This window comes from Rhineura floridana, chromosome 2, assembly GCF_030035675.1.
Source record: "Rhineura floridana isolate rRhiFlo1 chromosome 2, rRhiFlo1.hap2, whole genome shotgun sequence".
In the NCBI taxonomy this organism is placed as follows: domain Eukaryota; kingdom Metazoa; phylum Chordata; class Lepidosauria; order Squamata; family Rhineuridae; genus Rhineura; species Rhineura floridana.
In genome coordinates, this window is record NC_084481.1 from 159,752,710 (window position 1) to 159,770,114 (window position 17,405).

The 17,405-nt window shown below is 40.2% G+C and overlaps 1 protein-coding gene across 16 annotated transcripts in view; it reads left to right on the top strand.

Annotated features, from left to right (window-relative positions):
* Window positions 1-17,405, top strand: part of GPHN (gephyrin) — a 476,088-nt gene that overhangs the window by 448,277 nt on the left and 10,406 nt on the right. For all 16 annotated transcript variants that reach the window (XM_061611035.1, XM_061611028.1, XM_061611032.1 and 13 more), the window contains 5 exons: window positions 2,499-2,557; window positions 2,729-2,882; window positions 4,311-4,432; window positions 13,222-13,309; window positions 14,384-14,457. In XM_061611035.1, coding sequence (XP_061467019.1) covers window positions 2,499-2,557; window positions 2,729-2,882; window positions 4,311-4,432; window positions 13,222-13,309; window positions 14,384-14,457 — 497 coding nt within the window. The remainder of the gene's footprint in view (window positions 1-2,498; window positions 2,558-2,728; window positions 2,883-4,310; window positions 4,433-13,221; window positions 13,310-14,383; window positions 14,458-17,405) is intronic.

Sequence of the window (17,405 nt, forward strand, 5' to 3'; positions counted from 1 at the left end):
TTCTGTTCTTTGGGTTGATTGCAGGTGTTACCACTACTCACCATATGCTCAGAGGCACATGTTACCAAATTCTTCCAAGCTACACAGCAAGTGGATTGGACTGTGAAAGATCAACCCAAATTGTGTTTGCATTTTGACAACTTTGTAGGGCAGTCCAGTATCTCAGAGAAGAGGTCAGGTCTCCTGCTCCCCTGGTACATTCACTATAGCTGCTCAATCTCCCTGCTTTTTAAAGTTTGATAGAAATATCTGTGGGCTTTAGGTACATTCTTAAACTGCAAGGTTTTTTGCCTATTAGTGAATTTCTCTGCTTTTTAATCCTGGAGGTAAGGAATGGGATCCTGTGCAAGCTTGCTGAGAATGGATTGATCATTTGCATGCTTATTGAGTTCAGTGGGATTTACTCCCCTGCAATCAGGATAGGTGAAACTGACCACAGGGGATGGGGAGGAGGGGGAGGGGAGGAGGGGGAGGGGAGGAGGACAGGTTTGATCATTAGCATGTTTATTTAGTTCAGTGGGATTTACTCCTGTGCAATCATGCTTAGGATAGGTAAAACTGACCGGGGGGAGGAATGGCTGGAGTGGGCAGGGAAGGAGGAAGAAGGAAGAGGGGAGGGGAGGGGAGGAGGAAGGGGGAGGGGAGGGGAGGGGAGGGAGGGGAAAGGCAGGTCTGATCATTTGCATGCTTATTGATTTACTCCTATGTAATCATGGTTAGGACAGGTAAAACTGACCATGGGGGAGAAGCAGGGGGAGGGGAGAGGAGAGGGAAGGAGAAAGGGAGGGGGAGGGGATTGGAGGGGAAGGGGAAAGGAAGGGGCAGGGGAGGGCAAGTTTGATCATTTGCATGCTTATTGAGTTCAATGGTATTTACTCCTGTGCAATCATGCTTAAGATAGGTAAAACTGACCAGGGGGAGGGGAGGGGCAAGAGGGAGGGAATAGGAAGGAGTAGAAGGGATGGTGGGTTTGATCAGTTGCATACTTTTTGAGTTCAATGGGATTTATTTCTGTGTGATCATTTTTGAAAATGGAAATGGTCTGCTTTCAAGTCGATCCCGACTTACGTTGACCCTATGAATAGGGTTTTCATGGTAAACGTTATTCAGAGGTGGTTTTACCTTTGCCTTCCTCTGAGGCTGAGAGGCAGTGACTGGCACAAGGTCACCCAGTGAGCTTCATGGCTGTGTGGAGATTCGAACCCTGGTCTCCCAGGTCGTAGTCCAACACTGACCTGGGGGAGGGTAGGAGGAGGGGGAGCGTAGGAGATTGGGTGAGTGGGTAATGGGCAGAGGGGAAGCCCCTTTCCTTTCCATAAAGAAGACATTGTGAACAGTATCATTGCTTTTCAGGGTTTCCCCCACCTTTTTATTCCACAGCAGGCACATGTAGCCTCCCACCGAAATTTAAACCAAAGCTGTCCCAGGCCACATCCACACCAGGCCTTTATTTCACTTAAAAAGTCATGGCTTCTCTGAAAGAATCCTGGGAAGTGTAGTTAGTGAAGGGTGCTAAGAGTTGCTAGGAGACACCCTGTTCCCCTCACAGACCTTCAATCAGAGTGGCTGACTGTTAAACCAGTCTGGCCACTGGAGCTCTGTCAGGAGAATAGGAGTCACCTCTCAGCACCCTTCACAAACTACACTTCCCAGGATTCTTTGGGGGAAGCCATGACAGTCTCATGTGAAATCAAAGTCTGGTGCGGGTGTGGCCCCCTGATTAGCCAAGCCAAGCAGCTGGGAGTCTGGCTTTTAGAACACTGACAGTTGGTTCTTACTGAGCATGCCCAACATTATCATTCAGTTCAATGCAAAATTTATTAAATTAATTAAAAATCAGCCAGGCATTTTTTAAACTTTTAAACTGCAGAAGATGAAGGTCAGCGTATGGGGCAAAATCAATAACAGGATTATGGGTACTCTGTGAACATGGCTGATTTTTAATGAATTTCAACAGATTATGAGAACTCTGAAAGAAAAACGTCCAAAAGGGCTCTGGGGTTTTTTTCTCTGTTTAGACTTTGAACTCTTGATTTTTTCTGACTGTTTTGTTTATCGCCATGAAAATTGACAGGGTTGTTAAGCAAGCGTTTCTGATTTCAGGAGTATAGGTTTTGTAAGGTTTTGTTTTCATATGAGCTTATAGTATAGGTAACATCAGAATGGGAAGGGGGTATTTTCAATTTAACCTTGCGGAATGTGAAAAATCCACGCTGGCTATAGTATATAGCCACTCTCGTTGCTGTATAATACAGAGGATACAGTGAGAAATTAATCCCTTTTCTCCAGCATAATAAAGGCTACAGTAGGATTTTAACTTTCCGTGAAACAATTTTTTAAAACTTTGTGTTTCAATCACAAGGCCTTAAATCTGCTATGAACAGAGCATGCTGTAACATAACTTGATTCCTTCATACACAAGGAAGGCTGATAAGAAATACCTCTTTAAGATTGTTTATGTTAACACACATGAAGAAATTTTGTTTCTGATAATGCAGGGCACCGAGGAACTTGAGGTACGCATTCTGGTGCAGGCTCGACCAGGCCAAGATATCAGGTCAGAGAATTGCTTGTTTTCTCAAGTGCATATTGCTTTTAAAACCAAAATAGCAGTCAGTTTAATGTGTGTCTAATATAAACAGGTTTTGAAATTTTATCAATCCTAGTTGGTGATTGGTTAGATAACTTGAATTCAATTTTTTTCTTTCGTGTTTTGCTGCATTTCTAGACCTATAGGACATGACATTAAAAGAGGTGAATGTGTGCTGGCCAAAGGAACCCATATGGGTCCATCAGAGATAGGTCTCCTAGCAACTGTTGGAGTAACAGAAGTTGAAGTTAACAAGTTTCCAGTGGTTGCAGTAATGTCCACAGGGAATGAAGTAAGGAAAGATCTGCTAACCAAACGTTTACAAGTCTTCTACAAGCATGGCAATCGTGTTTTGACTATAGTTGCCACCACCTTTTTATGGACTGTTTCCAATGTTAATGATGATTTTCTGCTAAGAACTGTTATTTTTATGCCTGCTTTCAGAAGAAAATTTTGTTTAAATGCTATATTTACAATATATAAACACTTAAGAGCAAAAGTAAAGTTCACCACCACCATCCAAATGTTTAAAACCAAACAGAAACTTATTTGGATTGTATAGTAAAGAGTCAGAACACTGGCTGAGAAAGGGGCAGTGACGAGAAAGAGTTGTAATTTAGTGTTTGATAGAAAACTACACTGTATGTGCCAAGCTACAGCTATGTAACTGTGGTAAAAGATGGAAATTCACAACAGAAAGCAGAGGATGGTTGCTAGGGTTGTGAAACAGAAAGAGACAGAGACTGATTAGGAAAGGGAGGTCATTTCATGGCTTGAAAAACACCCAACACAAAGTTGTTTTGTACCAATCATACAATAATGCTTGTAATGAAAAGATTTCCGCTTCTACCCATTTACCCACCATGGTTTTCTCTGACCTGTCTTTAGTTTCACTACCAGCAACATCTTGGTTTTAAGAAGGTATCAAGTCATGGAGTTGGAATTAGTAGTTTATATCTTACTGTGGATGAGCAGTGTGCTAGTGCTCCACCTGATCTGGAGTTGGGAGAAACAAATCAAAGTTTGTTCTTGGGCTTACCGCTCATGGTTTGTCTGGAAGAATTAAACCAGGAGCACTGCTTCATGCATAATATTATGCCATACCTTGTGGTTTGTTTCTTCCAAGTTCAGGCAAGGCAGAACAAAGTGAGAAGGATTGAACAGAATGCACTAGCACCCTGCTCACTCACAGTAAGCCATGGCTTATTGTGATGTGCAAAACAGCATGTTATTTTCCCAAACACTAAGAACCCAGCCCAAACAAGATGTTAATTCTACCTTCTTTTAATTTCTGTAAAAGGCTCAACTTGGATTTTTCTCAAATCCCCAAGAAAAGGAAAATATTAGGTAGGCATTAAAAAACAGATGAGTATTTTTCATAGTGATGATGGACACAGATGTTATAAGCATGTACTAGTACACACTCCTAAAGATTGCTATATTACCTAGCAGAAATAGTTTTTTTAAATACGCCGGAGCAAAGTAATTTAATTATGTATCTAAACAGTTACTTTGTTCCAGACAGCTTCATTGGAGATAATGACAACGTAATCCTTATAATGAATATGTAAAACATACTTCCCAAGTAAAAGAACTATTTAAGACTAAACCTACTATTATTCTGTGATATGAATACAAAGTTAAAACATCTACAAAACATGTTTTATGCTTTATTAGCTGGGGAGGTGAATATTTATGCATTTTGATTCTGGTTTTATAGCTATTGAATCCTGAAGATGACCTGTTACCAGGAAAGATTAGAGACAGTAATCGTTCAACTCTTCTAGCAACAATTCAAGAACATGGATACCCAACAATCAACTTGGGGATTGTGGGAGATAAGTATGTATGACTTGTTAATAACTCTTTGTTTTATGTACCATAAATGGTTATTTTAAATAACTGACAATCTCATATTTTGTCCTTGGAAGCAGAGCTGATTACTTGTTGTCACAGATATATTAAAAATGTTAATAGCAATTTGTGTTCCCTCTCTGACCAGTCAATTCAACAACTAGGAGATTCACCCTTTTATGGATACAGGCTCATTTCTTATCACTACAGGTTTTCTAAACTAATTTCTTTTTAAGCAAGAGCAGAAAGTTCCCTCCACTGATAAAGAACCTCTTTTTCACCAACAGATCCAACAATATGTGCCCAATATGTGTATAGATACTTTTTAAATATGTTTGTTACTCCAGTTAGTTACATCCCACCTTTCCTCCTAAGATCTCAAGGTGGCATACATAGTTCTCCTTGTCCCCATTTTAACCTCACAACTCTGTGAAGTAGGTTAGGCTAAGAGACAGTGACTGGCCCAAGGTCAGTAAGCTTCACAGCTGAGTGAAAATTGGAATCCTGGTCTCCCACATCCTAGTCCAATACTCTGTTAACTACTACAACTAACTCACTATAAGGCAGTGGACCTAACTCACTAAGGCAGCCTGCTGTGTTTCTTTGTTAAGATCATTACTGCACGTTCCTTTTAAGAGATAAATGGAGAAAGTGTGGTCCTGCCCAGTGCTAGCATGCAGCCCTCAACAGATTACCCATTAAGGAATTCAGCCCTTCAAGGAATATGGTTGCTGCCATATCTGAGTACAGAATTCTAACTTCCATCTCCCATAATAAACCTTAAATCTTCTTTAATATTCAACTGCTAAATAGACATTTTACCTTTATATACTGACTTTGGGCCAAAAACACTCAAAAGCAGTTTTCCATTTAAAATAATTTTACACTGTAAGAAACATGATACAAAAGAAAGGGAAGAGCCAAATACACAAATGCAGGTACCAGATCTTAGTGATTATGTTCCCTTCCCATTTTTTGATCATGATTAGAAAGAAAATGATGACACAAATGAAATGGCAGTTGATGTAGCCCTGTAGGAGAGGATAAAGGTGGAGAAATGCTTAAATGCATTACATTTTCAAATGACTTGAAGAGATAGATGAAGACAAAAATATTAGAAAGAGATGGGGTGCAATCCAAGATAGTGTTCCTTCAACACAAGGATTTCTGCTTGCTCAATGAAACATTATCCCCTCTTCCTCCCTCCACATGCCCCCTAAATCTGGAGCAGATTTGGAGAGGGTGCGGGGTGCACACGGGAGGGGGAGGGAAGTCCAGTTTTACAAGTGGAAATCCTTGCACTGACAGGACACAGTAGTTGAATACCCCCACATGATGTTTGAGCATCTGCCCTATTTGATCTCAGTTACTCCCTTGTGTAGAATTGCTTGGCTTCTGTTTATTTGCCTAAGGCTGAACTAATACCGGCAACTGAATTCTGATAAGCAAGTTCATTTTTCCTGAGTTACGTATGGACTGTGATTTGGTATTGTATTGTAGACTCCCAACATGTTCCCTGTACAGCCCTCATGTGTTCCCTGCACTGTCCTAATGACTATAGTGTAGATTGGCTTGTTGCAGGGATCTCTTGCTCCAGGTGTGAGACATAGTTTTCAAAATGAAATTTTGATTTACGAGAGACTTGGTTGATGTATTAAATAATAAGCTTCCATTGCATTTTTCAAATATTAATATAACAAATATGGAAGAAATGACTTGCAGTAATTGAGAGATTCAACTGGGTAAAAAGATTAGTTGAGAGGAGGACACTGTATGAATAATCCATGGAGTACTTTATGATCTACAGAGAATTGAGTTGGAACAGTACTGTGATAAGTCAGTCCCCAATGCTCAGTCCTGTCATGCCACATTGCTTAATTTCCACTTCATATTAACTGTGTATTTCAATGTGATGATATAATGAAAGGGCTAACAGAGATGGTTGCCAGCTTTAATGAACAACTGACACAAAAAGTTTCATAAGGGATCAAGAATGAGTAGTCTAGTAAAGCAAGGTATTAAAATGAAGGTCAAATGAATACTGGAAATTCAGTTAAAAGTCCCATTAGATGCTCATTGGCTTTAACGGATGAGGACTTGTGAGGTATTTCATTAAAATTGTATTCACTTATACCCAGCTCTCACCAAGTTCGTGAACTTGTGCCTAGTCTGTACCACTTCAGAATGATGTGGAGACTCATGACTGAAATGACATCACTATAGAATTTATTTTATTTTATTTATTAAGAGTTTTCTATACCATCCTTCACCAAAATGGTCACAAAAAATACATAATAAGCAAAGCCATTAAATTCATTCTCATAAATTACATACATAACATAGTTAGCACCACCATAAAAATGACTTAAGCCACCAGTCCCTAAAAACCTGACCAAAAAAAGTGAGTTTTTACCTGGCATCTAAAAGAATATAAAGTTGGGGCAAAACACAATTCCATGGGAAGGTTATTGGACACACCGGAACCACCACTAAAATGGCTCTTCCATGGCCCCCCATGCTGCACATGTCATATAATGCTGGTACCACCAGAAGACCCTATTAATGTACAGGCAGATAAATATGGAGAAGGTGTTCTCTCCAACATTTGGATCACAAACCATTTGCAACTTTAAATGTCAACATAAGCACCTTGAATTGGAGCCAGATGATAACTGACAATCTGTGCAACTGTTTAAGAACAGAAACTATATACAACTAGTCCTATACTACCACTGACACCCCAGCTACTATATTCTGCACTAATTGCAACTTTTGGGTTGTCTGCAAGGGTAGTCCCACATAAACTGCATTACAGTAGTCTATCTTGGAGGTTACCAGAGCATGGATAACTTGAAGGCAAATTATCCCTGTCCAGAAAAGGTCACACTAGATTCCACTACTACATTCTTTCAGAAAGAAAAAAACCTTGTGAGCCTTTCTGGAAATGGCACTCCTTTCCTACATATGAGTTCACACAGAAAACTAGTATATCAGGGAGAAAGCTAGGCTAAAACGTTTGCCTCACATTTAATTTTCTACAAGCAGAGAATTATTTGTTATGAAGGAGCATTCAATCATATGAATCCCTACCCATAGTTAGAAGTGATACAGCCCAGAGATAGATTTTACCACAACAGCTGGGCCCTGATAAAATAATGTATGCAATCAATATATTATGCACTAGAGGAAAAAGAAAGTTAGAGAAGAAAATGTGCAGGTACCATTCTAAGCAATTTCTGTGAAAGGAGCTAGCCTGGCTGCTCCTGCCTGTTATTAGCCAATGAGTGAAGTCAGAGCTGTGATTGATAAGAGAATTGTTTGGGCACTAGGCAAAAAGAATCCCTGGGGTCCTAAAGAATTGCTGTTTTGTTTGCCCTTTTAGTGCACTTCTCCTGCTTCTGTCTTTTTTCCTAATCCTTGGAATATCTGCAGTTTGCACTTTTTTCCCTAGCAACCAGGATCCATCTTTCCTACACTGGGTTCATGTGAGATCAGATAGCGAAATTACATTCCGCAGATAGTGCTACACAGCAAGTGTGGGTGAATATTAAAGAATCCCCCTCAAAAGGCAAATATGAAAACTTTGCAAAGAGACTTAGGTATGTTTTCTGCTTTGTAGGAGCTAAAGACCAGGGACTTGTTAAGAAATCACTGTATAGTTAACTTACAGTACAATGGTATACATATCTACCCAGAAGTAAAGTAAGTCGCTTTGTGTTTAACAGGGCTTACCTCCAGGTAAGTGGATAGAGGATCGTAGCCTAAGCTTTGGTTTAAAGTTGGAATTGAGGAAAAACAGGGTTCTTGGGCCTTTAGCAGTTGTATGGCATGCAGAAATTCAGCAGGTCAAGCCTTTTCTAGTCTGGAAATATAATTATGGGAAAAGTTTCACCATGACTACTTTCAAATTTTGTGTTATGCCACGCCCTCTTGGCAGCTATTTTGTGACTGGTGCCTCCAGCACTCTCTCAAAATTTGAAATATATCCTCTGGTCCAAAAAGGTTGGCAACCCCTTTACTAGAGACTGTGACCAACAGGGTACATTGTTCCATATGTGGTGGATGTGTCCAAATGTTCAGCAGTTTTGGATTCGTATATGTAAATATATTGATACCATAATAGATCAGATAATCCTATGTGATCCAAAATTAATCCTCTTATCTTTGTTTATGAGAGGCAGTGTGGTGTAGTAGTTAGTGTTGGACTACGACCTGGGAGACCAGGGTTTGAATCTCCACACAACCATGAAGCTCACTGGGTGACCTTGGGCCAGTCTCAGCCTCAGAGGAAGGCATTGGTAAAACACCTCTGAATACTGCTTACCATGAAAACCCTATTCATAGAGTCGCTGTAAGTCGGGATCAACTTGAAGGCAGTCCATTTCCATTTTTTCATCTTTGTTTATGGGTGAATGTAAGGATTTATTGTGTAAAGACTTCATAACTTTTTGTTGATCCCTGCTCACCAAGTATTGGCAGAAGACTGCAAGTCTGCTTCTAACTTTACTTTTGATCAGTGGTTTCAGAAAGTGTAGCAAACAGCACTCACGGAAAAATTAACAAAACCACTAAAAACAAAGAAGAGCAATGCAGTTTCTGAAGATTTTGGGTGCAGTCCAACTTGGCAGAACTGGCAGAAGGGAAGGTGGCGGAAGAGGCCACCATATCCTACTTGCATTCAGGAGCCGCTGGGGGGGGGGAGGAATCAGGGGAAAGAAAAGAAAGTAATTTTTCCTTCTGCCACCCCTTTTCCTGGCATGTCGGCTGCCAGGACTCGAGGCCACAAGACTGAGCCAAATGGAATCAGGATGCAGTGTAAGTCCCACACGACCAGCACCACCCCGGAATGCCCCTTTTTCAGGCCTTCTGCCAGCTCCACTTGAGTCAGTCTTGGATTAGCCAGCTGGTCCCCCATATGCTCAGGTAGTGGTAGATTTCCCCGGCTGAGCAAAGGAAGGAATTTCTGCCGGCACAGCCTGGCTGCACTGACGCTCCCCCACATACCTATCTACCTCCTCCACCACATATCCCCTTAGCCTGGTGTATATGCCAGTTGGATTGCATCCTTAGTTGAACAATGGCACTACTTTATTCAGTATATTCAAAACAGCAAAAGAACAACGATCCCATCGGCAACATATCAACAATTACGGGTAGAGATGTTAAGATAAATATAGGAGAAGTTATGTTATACATGTGAACATCCAAACAAGTATGGAATTTATGCTTACCTTAACACAGGTAATGAGAAATCTAGACGCTCAAGGAGAGAGCAGAGGGGAAGGATTGGGAGGAAGGGCGTACCAGTTTTAATTCTTGTGTCTTTATATACTGTACATTGGTTTATATGCAACATAGCACTAAGCGATCATTCTGTCAGCTTAAGGATTTCTCCTTGCATATCAGAACAATCTCCCACACACCTTCCCCTGCATGCCTCCCAAATCTGTTCTGAGGGTTCTCCCAGTCCCCCAAAGCAGATTTGGGGATGGCAAAGAGGGAGCAGAAAGAATCCCTTTCTGCCACCACTAATCCTTGAGCTAGTGCAAAAATGTAGTTGAATACCACCCGTTGTATTCTTGAAAATAAATACTTTTTTAAAAAAAAGGTATTATGCACTGCTGATGTAGTTTTCCAGGCAGAGTCCTACCAAGTACTGAGCATTAATTTTTGAGTTACTTTAATACCACTTACATAATCAGTTAGGAATCAATCTTGTTCATTAAGTGTTAGTTTTAAAGGCAAAAACAAAAGAAAAAAATCCTCAAGAGTTGTACTTCCAAAAAGGCTCATAATATTTTTTTCAACCTGAAATAATCTAATAATATTTCTATAGTGATATCACTGTATGAGGGTTTGTTTGTTTGTTTGTTTGTTTGTTTTGTTTTGTTTGGATGGATGGATGGATGGATGGATGGATGGATGGATGGATGGATGGATGGATGGATGGATGGATGGATGGATGGATGGATGGATGGATGGATGGATGGATGGATGGATGGATGGATGGATGGATGGATGGATGGATGGATGGATGGATGGATGGATGGATGGATCTTTTCTTATAATGCTGCCAATTATTTACAAAATCAATCTGCTGTCTGCTGCATAGTCATCTTGTCTACAAATTAAGGGCAGAACAGTGGATCAATTAAATGTGAGTGATGCTTCTGCATTTGGCAGAGATAACAGAGAACACAATACATTGAGAAGCATTCTAGGCAGATACATAGGACAGTGAACTCAGTATCTTGCTTTCTTGTACCAGTATGCTGAAAGTGGGAATTTCTAATTATCCAAAGAAAACATGATTCTGTGTTTAATTAGTAACATGCATAGTTCCATAAACAGTACATTTTCCTTATAAAGCAAATATTATTCTCAGAACTATCTTAAGTAAAAAAGATACAGAGCATTGTGTATAAATTTTTATTTGTGATCTGCTGCTGTTTTATCTGTCACAAGAATTGCATTCTGCTGGATAATCACTGGCATTGCTCTGTGGAAATTGACAGTTGAAAGTGATGTAGGGGAGAGTTCACATTCTGCAGAGTGACAGCAAACACGTAGTAGGCTTACCTCCACTGATTTCAGCAGAAAAAGAGCCATCATAGCACTTTCTCATCAAGATAACAGCATCTGGAAAATACAGTCTGGTTCCAGCCATAGGGCTAATACAAAGAGAAACATATTTTTATGTTCCCCTCCACCTACTTTGGAATTTAGAAGAAAGGAGCCAATGCCATTCCAGTAGTGGCTAGAAGAGAAAGAGAGAGCTGGCTCAGAGGGTTCCACTAGTATTTATCCCTTTTTTTCCCCTGTGCTTCCAGAAAACATCTCTGCCTTGCCTGGCAACAGCTTCTCTTCTATATTTGGCAAATGCTGTTGCCAAAGTGAGTTATTGCTAGTGCCACCAAGGAGAAGAGAGGGGCAGTATGTGGCAACTCCTCCATTTCTCCAGGAGGGCAGGGACACAAACAAGTGTCAGCCTGGAAACTGGTGGACATGGCTAGCTTAGGCCCATTAATTTCACTAGTTTTACTCTGAGTTAAACTTAATTGGATACATTTACAAACTACCATATTTAGTGTAATTTTTTTTACTAGTTTGTGAATTGATTTTTGTTTTTATTGTGGATTTTATTATTAGCCCCTTGAATAATTTCTTATGAAAAGGTGGGTTATAAATATATTCCTCCGAATTTTTTTTCCCATTAATACATTACATATAACCATCATACTTTGAGCGCAAGTAACTTTTATCCAGGTAAGAAGGAAAGATATGGGAGATGCACAAAGACCTCCCTTTCCACATAGTGGTCCTATACACAAGCCAAGAAAGAAAACAGGGCTCTCCTGAGCCCTTTCAGGATCCTCCCCATGTGCTTACTGTGCAATGGGAGTGGATCATTCTCACATTGTTAACATATGCTTATGTGCTTTGAACTTTCAAAGCGGATCTTTGTTCCTACACAAGAAGGAAACCATTGTGGGGAAAATAAGGTCAGATAATTATTTCAGTTATGAAGTATGAAATGAAATGCAATCCAGGAGATCTCGTCCAACATGTTTGGAAAAATTGTTGTAATTGTCACACGATGAGGGCTATCAATCATGTGTGTGTGTATGTTTATTTCGTATGTAATCTTAAACTCTTCACTCATAAATCACTTTTTATGCATGTTCATTGCTTTTGGGGTTTTTAGGGGTTTCTGTGACCTTGTCAGTTAGATAATTCTTTCAATTGATATAACTGATGTTCATAGATTCATTTTATCTGGAGTACAGCATAACAGTTGATGCCAACGTGTTTAAAGTTAATAATCTACTAGTTAACAAAGACCAAGACATTTCCAGGATACCATCTATCCGTGCTGGCTCCTAGCTTTGGGGCTACCTTGGCAATGTGCCTTCAGGCAGCCCTTCTGCCTGAACAGGGCTGCAACCTCCTCACCACACTCAGTGCTGTCTATTTGCTTGTATTCTCCCTCTGGTCTTAAACCACAGCACCACCCAGAGGCACAGAGCAAGGTGAGAGGAGAATGTTGCCCCATCTCCTCACTCTTATTTATTTTATTTATTTGTTAGATTTTTATACCACCCGACTAGCATAGCTCTCTGGGCGGTGTACAGCAAAAATACAAATACATACAATAAAAACCCATAATAATACAACAAGAACACATATAAAAAAATGAAAAATCTAAAATCAGTTATAGCAGATTTAACTCGTGTTACTGCACACGTGCTAGGAAAGGACAGGTGAACAGACAGTAACAAGGAGGAGACGGAACAAGTTTAGGAAGTCCTCAGTAATCTCCCCTGCTGGTGTGTGGGCCTTGGCAGGTCAATGATGCTAGCATCTGAATATATATGACAAGGACCCCTTGAACAGTTAACCCTGCACAGCTGCAGCTAGGAGCTGCACTGAAATAGGAATTAGAGTTCGCAAATGCCAGCGTAAGTACAATTCAGTTTGCATTTTTGTGCTTCTTAATCATTTCTGTTTCCAACAACTTGAAATGTGCTGAAGCCATTTATATTTTGACATTTATCATAAATAGTTTAAATAAAAGAATAAAGAAAATGTTGGAAAAGACGGGGTTTTCATTATCTTTCTGAAAGTTGTAAGGTAAAAATGATTAACTGTCACAAAGTTGTCAGGTAAATTACATTTGGGTTTGTTTGTTTTTAGCAGAGATGTATGTATTTTCCTCCCTTTAAAATACATAGAATCTACAAATTAATGGTCATTAATCTGTTTTTACTCTCCTTCAGTCCAGATGATTTACTTAATGCCTTGAATGAGGGAATCAGTCGTGCTGATGTCATCATCACATCAGGAGGTGTGTCCATGGGCGAAAAGGTATGTGCAAAAGACTGTGCTGAAGCAGGGAAGGCAGTAGGAAGAAAAACATTCAGAAATGATAAGTGCTAATGATAGCAGAGGCAATCTGGGCCAAGTCTGACTCTGTCACAGTTGTGGGCAGGCCACCTGAAATGTTTCCAAATTAAGAGGGGGAAAACCAACTTTTTCTGCGCTCTTCTGTACTGAATTTGCCGGGTTAAAGGATTTGTTGTTTGTTTTCTTTTGTAAGCCACCTGGGAATGTCAATTGGTCATCAAAGGGCAGGGTATACAATTCAGAAATAAATATATAAAGGGAAGGGATAACATCAGTGGTTCAGCATTGTTAGGTTTTAGATATTCTGTGTCACAGAGCCAAATATTTCTGTTGTTGCTGTTTAATGGGACAAAGACCAGCAGAATATGTCATCCATTGCAACTCTATTATCACCTCCCACCTGCTGGTAGAACGTTTTTCTACTCTAAAGGAAATTGCACAAGTGGTTAAGATGTGCTTGTGAAGCTGTGCTACAGTTTCAGTAATTGTTTGGAAAGGCCTTCAGATATGAAGTAACTCTGGAATGAAGTCAAATGGCTCAGTTTTAATAATGTGGCATAATGATACCAAGTAATTAGTGGATGTCTTTACATCTCAGTACGCTCAAACAAAGGATAGCTCAAAGAAAGGATAGCTCTTTTTCAATTGTGTGGTTGGTGTTTAATGTCCATTCTGAGTTGGCCAAGTGATTAGTCTGCTTAATTTGATAATGAGCAACACTCTGACATGCTGACTAGTTTTGCAACCCCCAAACGGTCAACATCCAACTTCTTAGAATGGCAAGTGGAGTTCAGTAATAAAAGGAGTATGACTGCTGTTTTGTTTTATTTTGTAGTGTTTTGAGGTATTTGTATTTTATTGCTGTTGGCTACCTTGAGTGCTGTTTGGTGGAAAGGCAAAAATCACTTTTAATTAATAAATAAAACTTCTAGGACTTGACACGGCTTCATCCTCCATGTCTTAATCTTAATTAATGTATTTGAATGCTTAGGTGTTGTAAATACCTTGAAAGTTTTGTTTTTATTTTTAAAACAGGACTATTTAAAACAGGTGCTGGATATCGATCTTCATGCTCAGATTCACTTTGGCAGGGTTTTTATGAAACCAGGGTAAGTAATATTTCCCAGTTAGAGTTGGTCTTAGATATGCTACCAGATAGCATTAGAAGGTTTTTACACGTATCTTTTACACAAAACTCAATAGGAAAATGTATTTCTAAATATGGAATATTAATTTGTATCTCCCTCCACATTCCATTCTTCCTACTGAATTATTCAGCAGCTGAATAATCAAGACCAGACAGAGCATTTGTGTTAAAGCCCACTCCCTCAAAAAAACTTTGTTCAGGATACCTTTTAGATCAACCAATAGACTGAATTTGGTGGTTGCCAATACGAAGGAGTAAAAGTGGTCAGTGGTAATTTCCGACTCTAATATTGAGGAGAGGGGGTGTTAGATGATAATGTACATTGTCGTCTTCCCCTTTATGCCTTCCTTTCAGGCCTGGCGCTAGCACACAGCCAGGTTGGGCACTGGCTCTAGGATCCAGGATCTCACACAGGGCCCCAGGAGGCCCTTCCCGGATAAACACAGGCCAGCAGCAGAGGAGGGATTCAACGGGCAGCAGGGGAGGCAATCCCCAGCCAGCTCCACAGCAACAGAGTCTGTTCTGCTCAGCTGTGCCACTGCTGTGCAAAGACAAGTGGCAGGCCGGTTGCTGAGGAGCTGCCCCGGCCTGTCCTGAGTTTCAGGCATGGGAGGAGGGCAGAGCTTACTGGCCCGTAGCAGCAGAAGCCAGGCAGTGCTAAGGGGAGGAAGTGGCTGAAAAACCATGTCTATTCTAATGTTTACTCAGAGGTAAGCCCTGCTGAATTCAGAAGAGCTTCCTCCCAGGTAAATGTAGTTAGAATTACAGTCTAAGAGTGGGATGTGGAGCTTGGAAGGAAGGTAAAAAGGCTTTCTTGATTTTCTTAGGCTGCAATCCAATAATGTCTACTCAAATGTAAGCTCCATTGTGTTCAATGGGACTTACTCCCAGGTAAGTATGTATTGGATTGCAGCCTTAGTTATATAATAATTATTGCCTCCCCACCCTCTCATTCCCTTTTCCCCACTGATCTGATCATGGCAGTATGTGTGCATGCACGTTAGGACCTTCCATCTCCTTTTACAGGCAAGCTTCCAATGTTCAGGTCTGTACTGGGGCTTTTATATATGAATTCCCGCTCTTCCTCCCTTTGCCTCCCCACCACCCCAGTTGTAGCTGGGAAGCTCCTATTAATATTTTCATTTTTATCCTGCTTTTTATATAAGGAGCTCAACGATAGTTCTTCCTTTTCCTGTTTTATCCTCTCAGCATCCCTGTGAGGTAGGTTAGACTGAGACAGTTACTGACCCAAGGGCATCCAGTGAACTTCATGGTTGAGCAGGGACTTGAAACAAGGTCTGGCAGGAAAGGATGGATTCAGCCCCCCTGCCACTTTTTTGTCTCTGAAAGTATTAAAGTAGAGAAATCAACAGAAACAGTGAAAAATGAGAATTATTTCTGAGTACGCTATGTGGAAGATCTAAGACTGATACTATTCGTATAATCTGTCTGTCATTAACATGGTAAACCAGAATAAATTCTTTGAAGCTGAGGCCTACAAAATAGATAAATGTAGCGCAACAAATAAAAATAAATCAAAATTTTGTATTTTTATTTTAGAAGAAGGGGTTGCAATATTGGCGAAAATTTGTTTTGTTTTTTTTAAAGGGATGGAGCCACAAGGGACAAGGCATGTGGTTGGAGGAAGAAAGGGAGGGACAAGGGCCCACTGACACCCTGTGCCTGAGGGCCTCCAGAAACCTGGAAGTGACTCTGCTTCCTTTCTGAGTGGAGGAACCTCTCAATACACACACACACAATGCCCAAGCTGAATTTTTAAAAAAGACTCCCAATCTGTTTCCTCACTCACTTCACTACTTTTGTATCTTTTTTAATGATTTTTAAAGATGTTTTGCGTTAATATGTTTTTAAAGATATTTGTTTTAATATATTTTACAGTCTTTTGTTTTTAAGATGTTTTAGAATGCTTTTAGTGTTTTTGTTTGCCACTCTGGGCTCCTTCTGGGAGGAAAGGTGGGATATAAATTTAGTAAGTAAATAAATAAATATTTCTTTCTTGGTCTGAAAATGGCAGGTTTCCCGGTTCTGTCTTTTGCAAACTCCTTCCTTTCCACCAGTCTGTACTTTATCCCCCACACTCAGTATGTTTGATTTGGTTTTCAGAGTTTTCATTTTGGGGAATATATTTGGAGCAAAACAACAGGTGACACTGTGATACAGAGGGCATGCACAAGTTCCTGTTTTTTGCCTCTCCAGTTCCACCTTCTCCCACAATGCCAAGATAACAGTTAAAAAGAAGCAAGAGGTGGGGGACAAGGAATTCTACTGTGGGGGAGAAAGGAGAAGAAATAAAACTACAGAGGAAAGGGGTACTGAGACCTATAATAATAATAATAATAACAATAATAATAACAACAACCTGCCCTTCACCCAGAGGTCCCAGGGTGGGTTACAACAGTTATAAAACACACAATTAAAGCTGTAGAAGAAACAACAGAACAGACCATTGCTAGTGGTCATGGATGATGGAAGTTGTAGTCCAAAACATCTGAAGAACACCAGACTGGATTTCACAGTGGAAATATACATCTCATATTCACACCTTACATTAGCTTAACGGTCATTCCCTCTTCCCAAGGAACTCTGGAATGGTAGTTATTTGATTACGGCTAAGAGACTTATAACTTACAGTTCTCCATACTTCACCATACTATGGCTTCCAGGGTTCTTTTGGAAAGCCATAACACTGAATCATAGAATAGTAGAGTTGGAAGGAGCCTATAAGGCCATCCAGTCTCTTACTTACATTATAGCTGCATCATGAAATGCCAAAATGTGTTTCTGTCATGACAATATTCATGTGGGAACCAAAGTGTTCTTGCTCAAGGTTCCAGACAGCTCAAAACAGAAGCCGTGTTCTCCTGTTCAAGGTTTTTCAGGGACAGCATT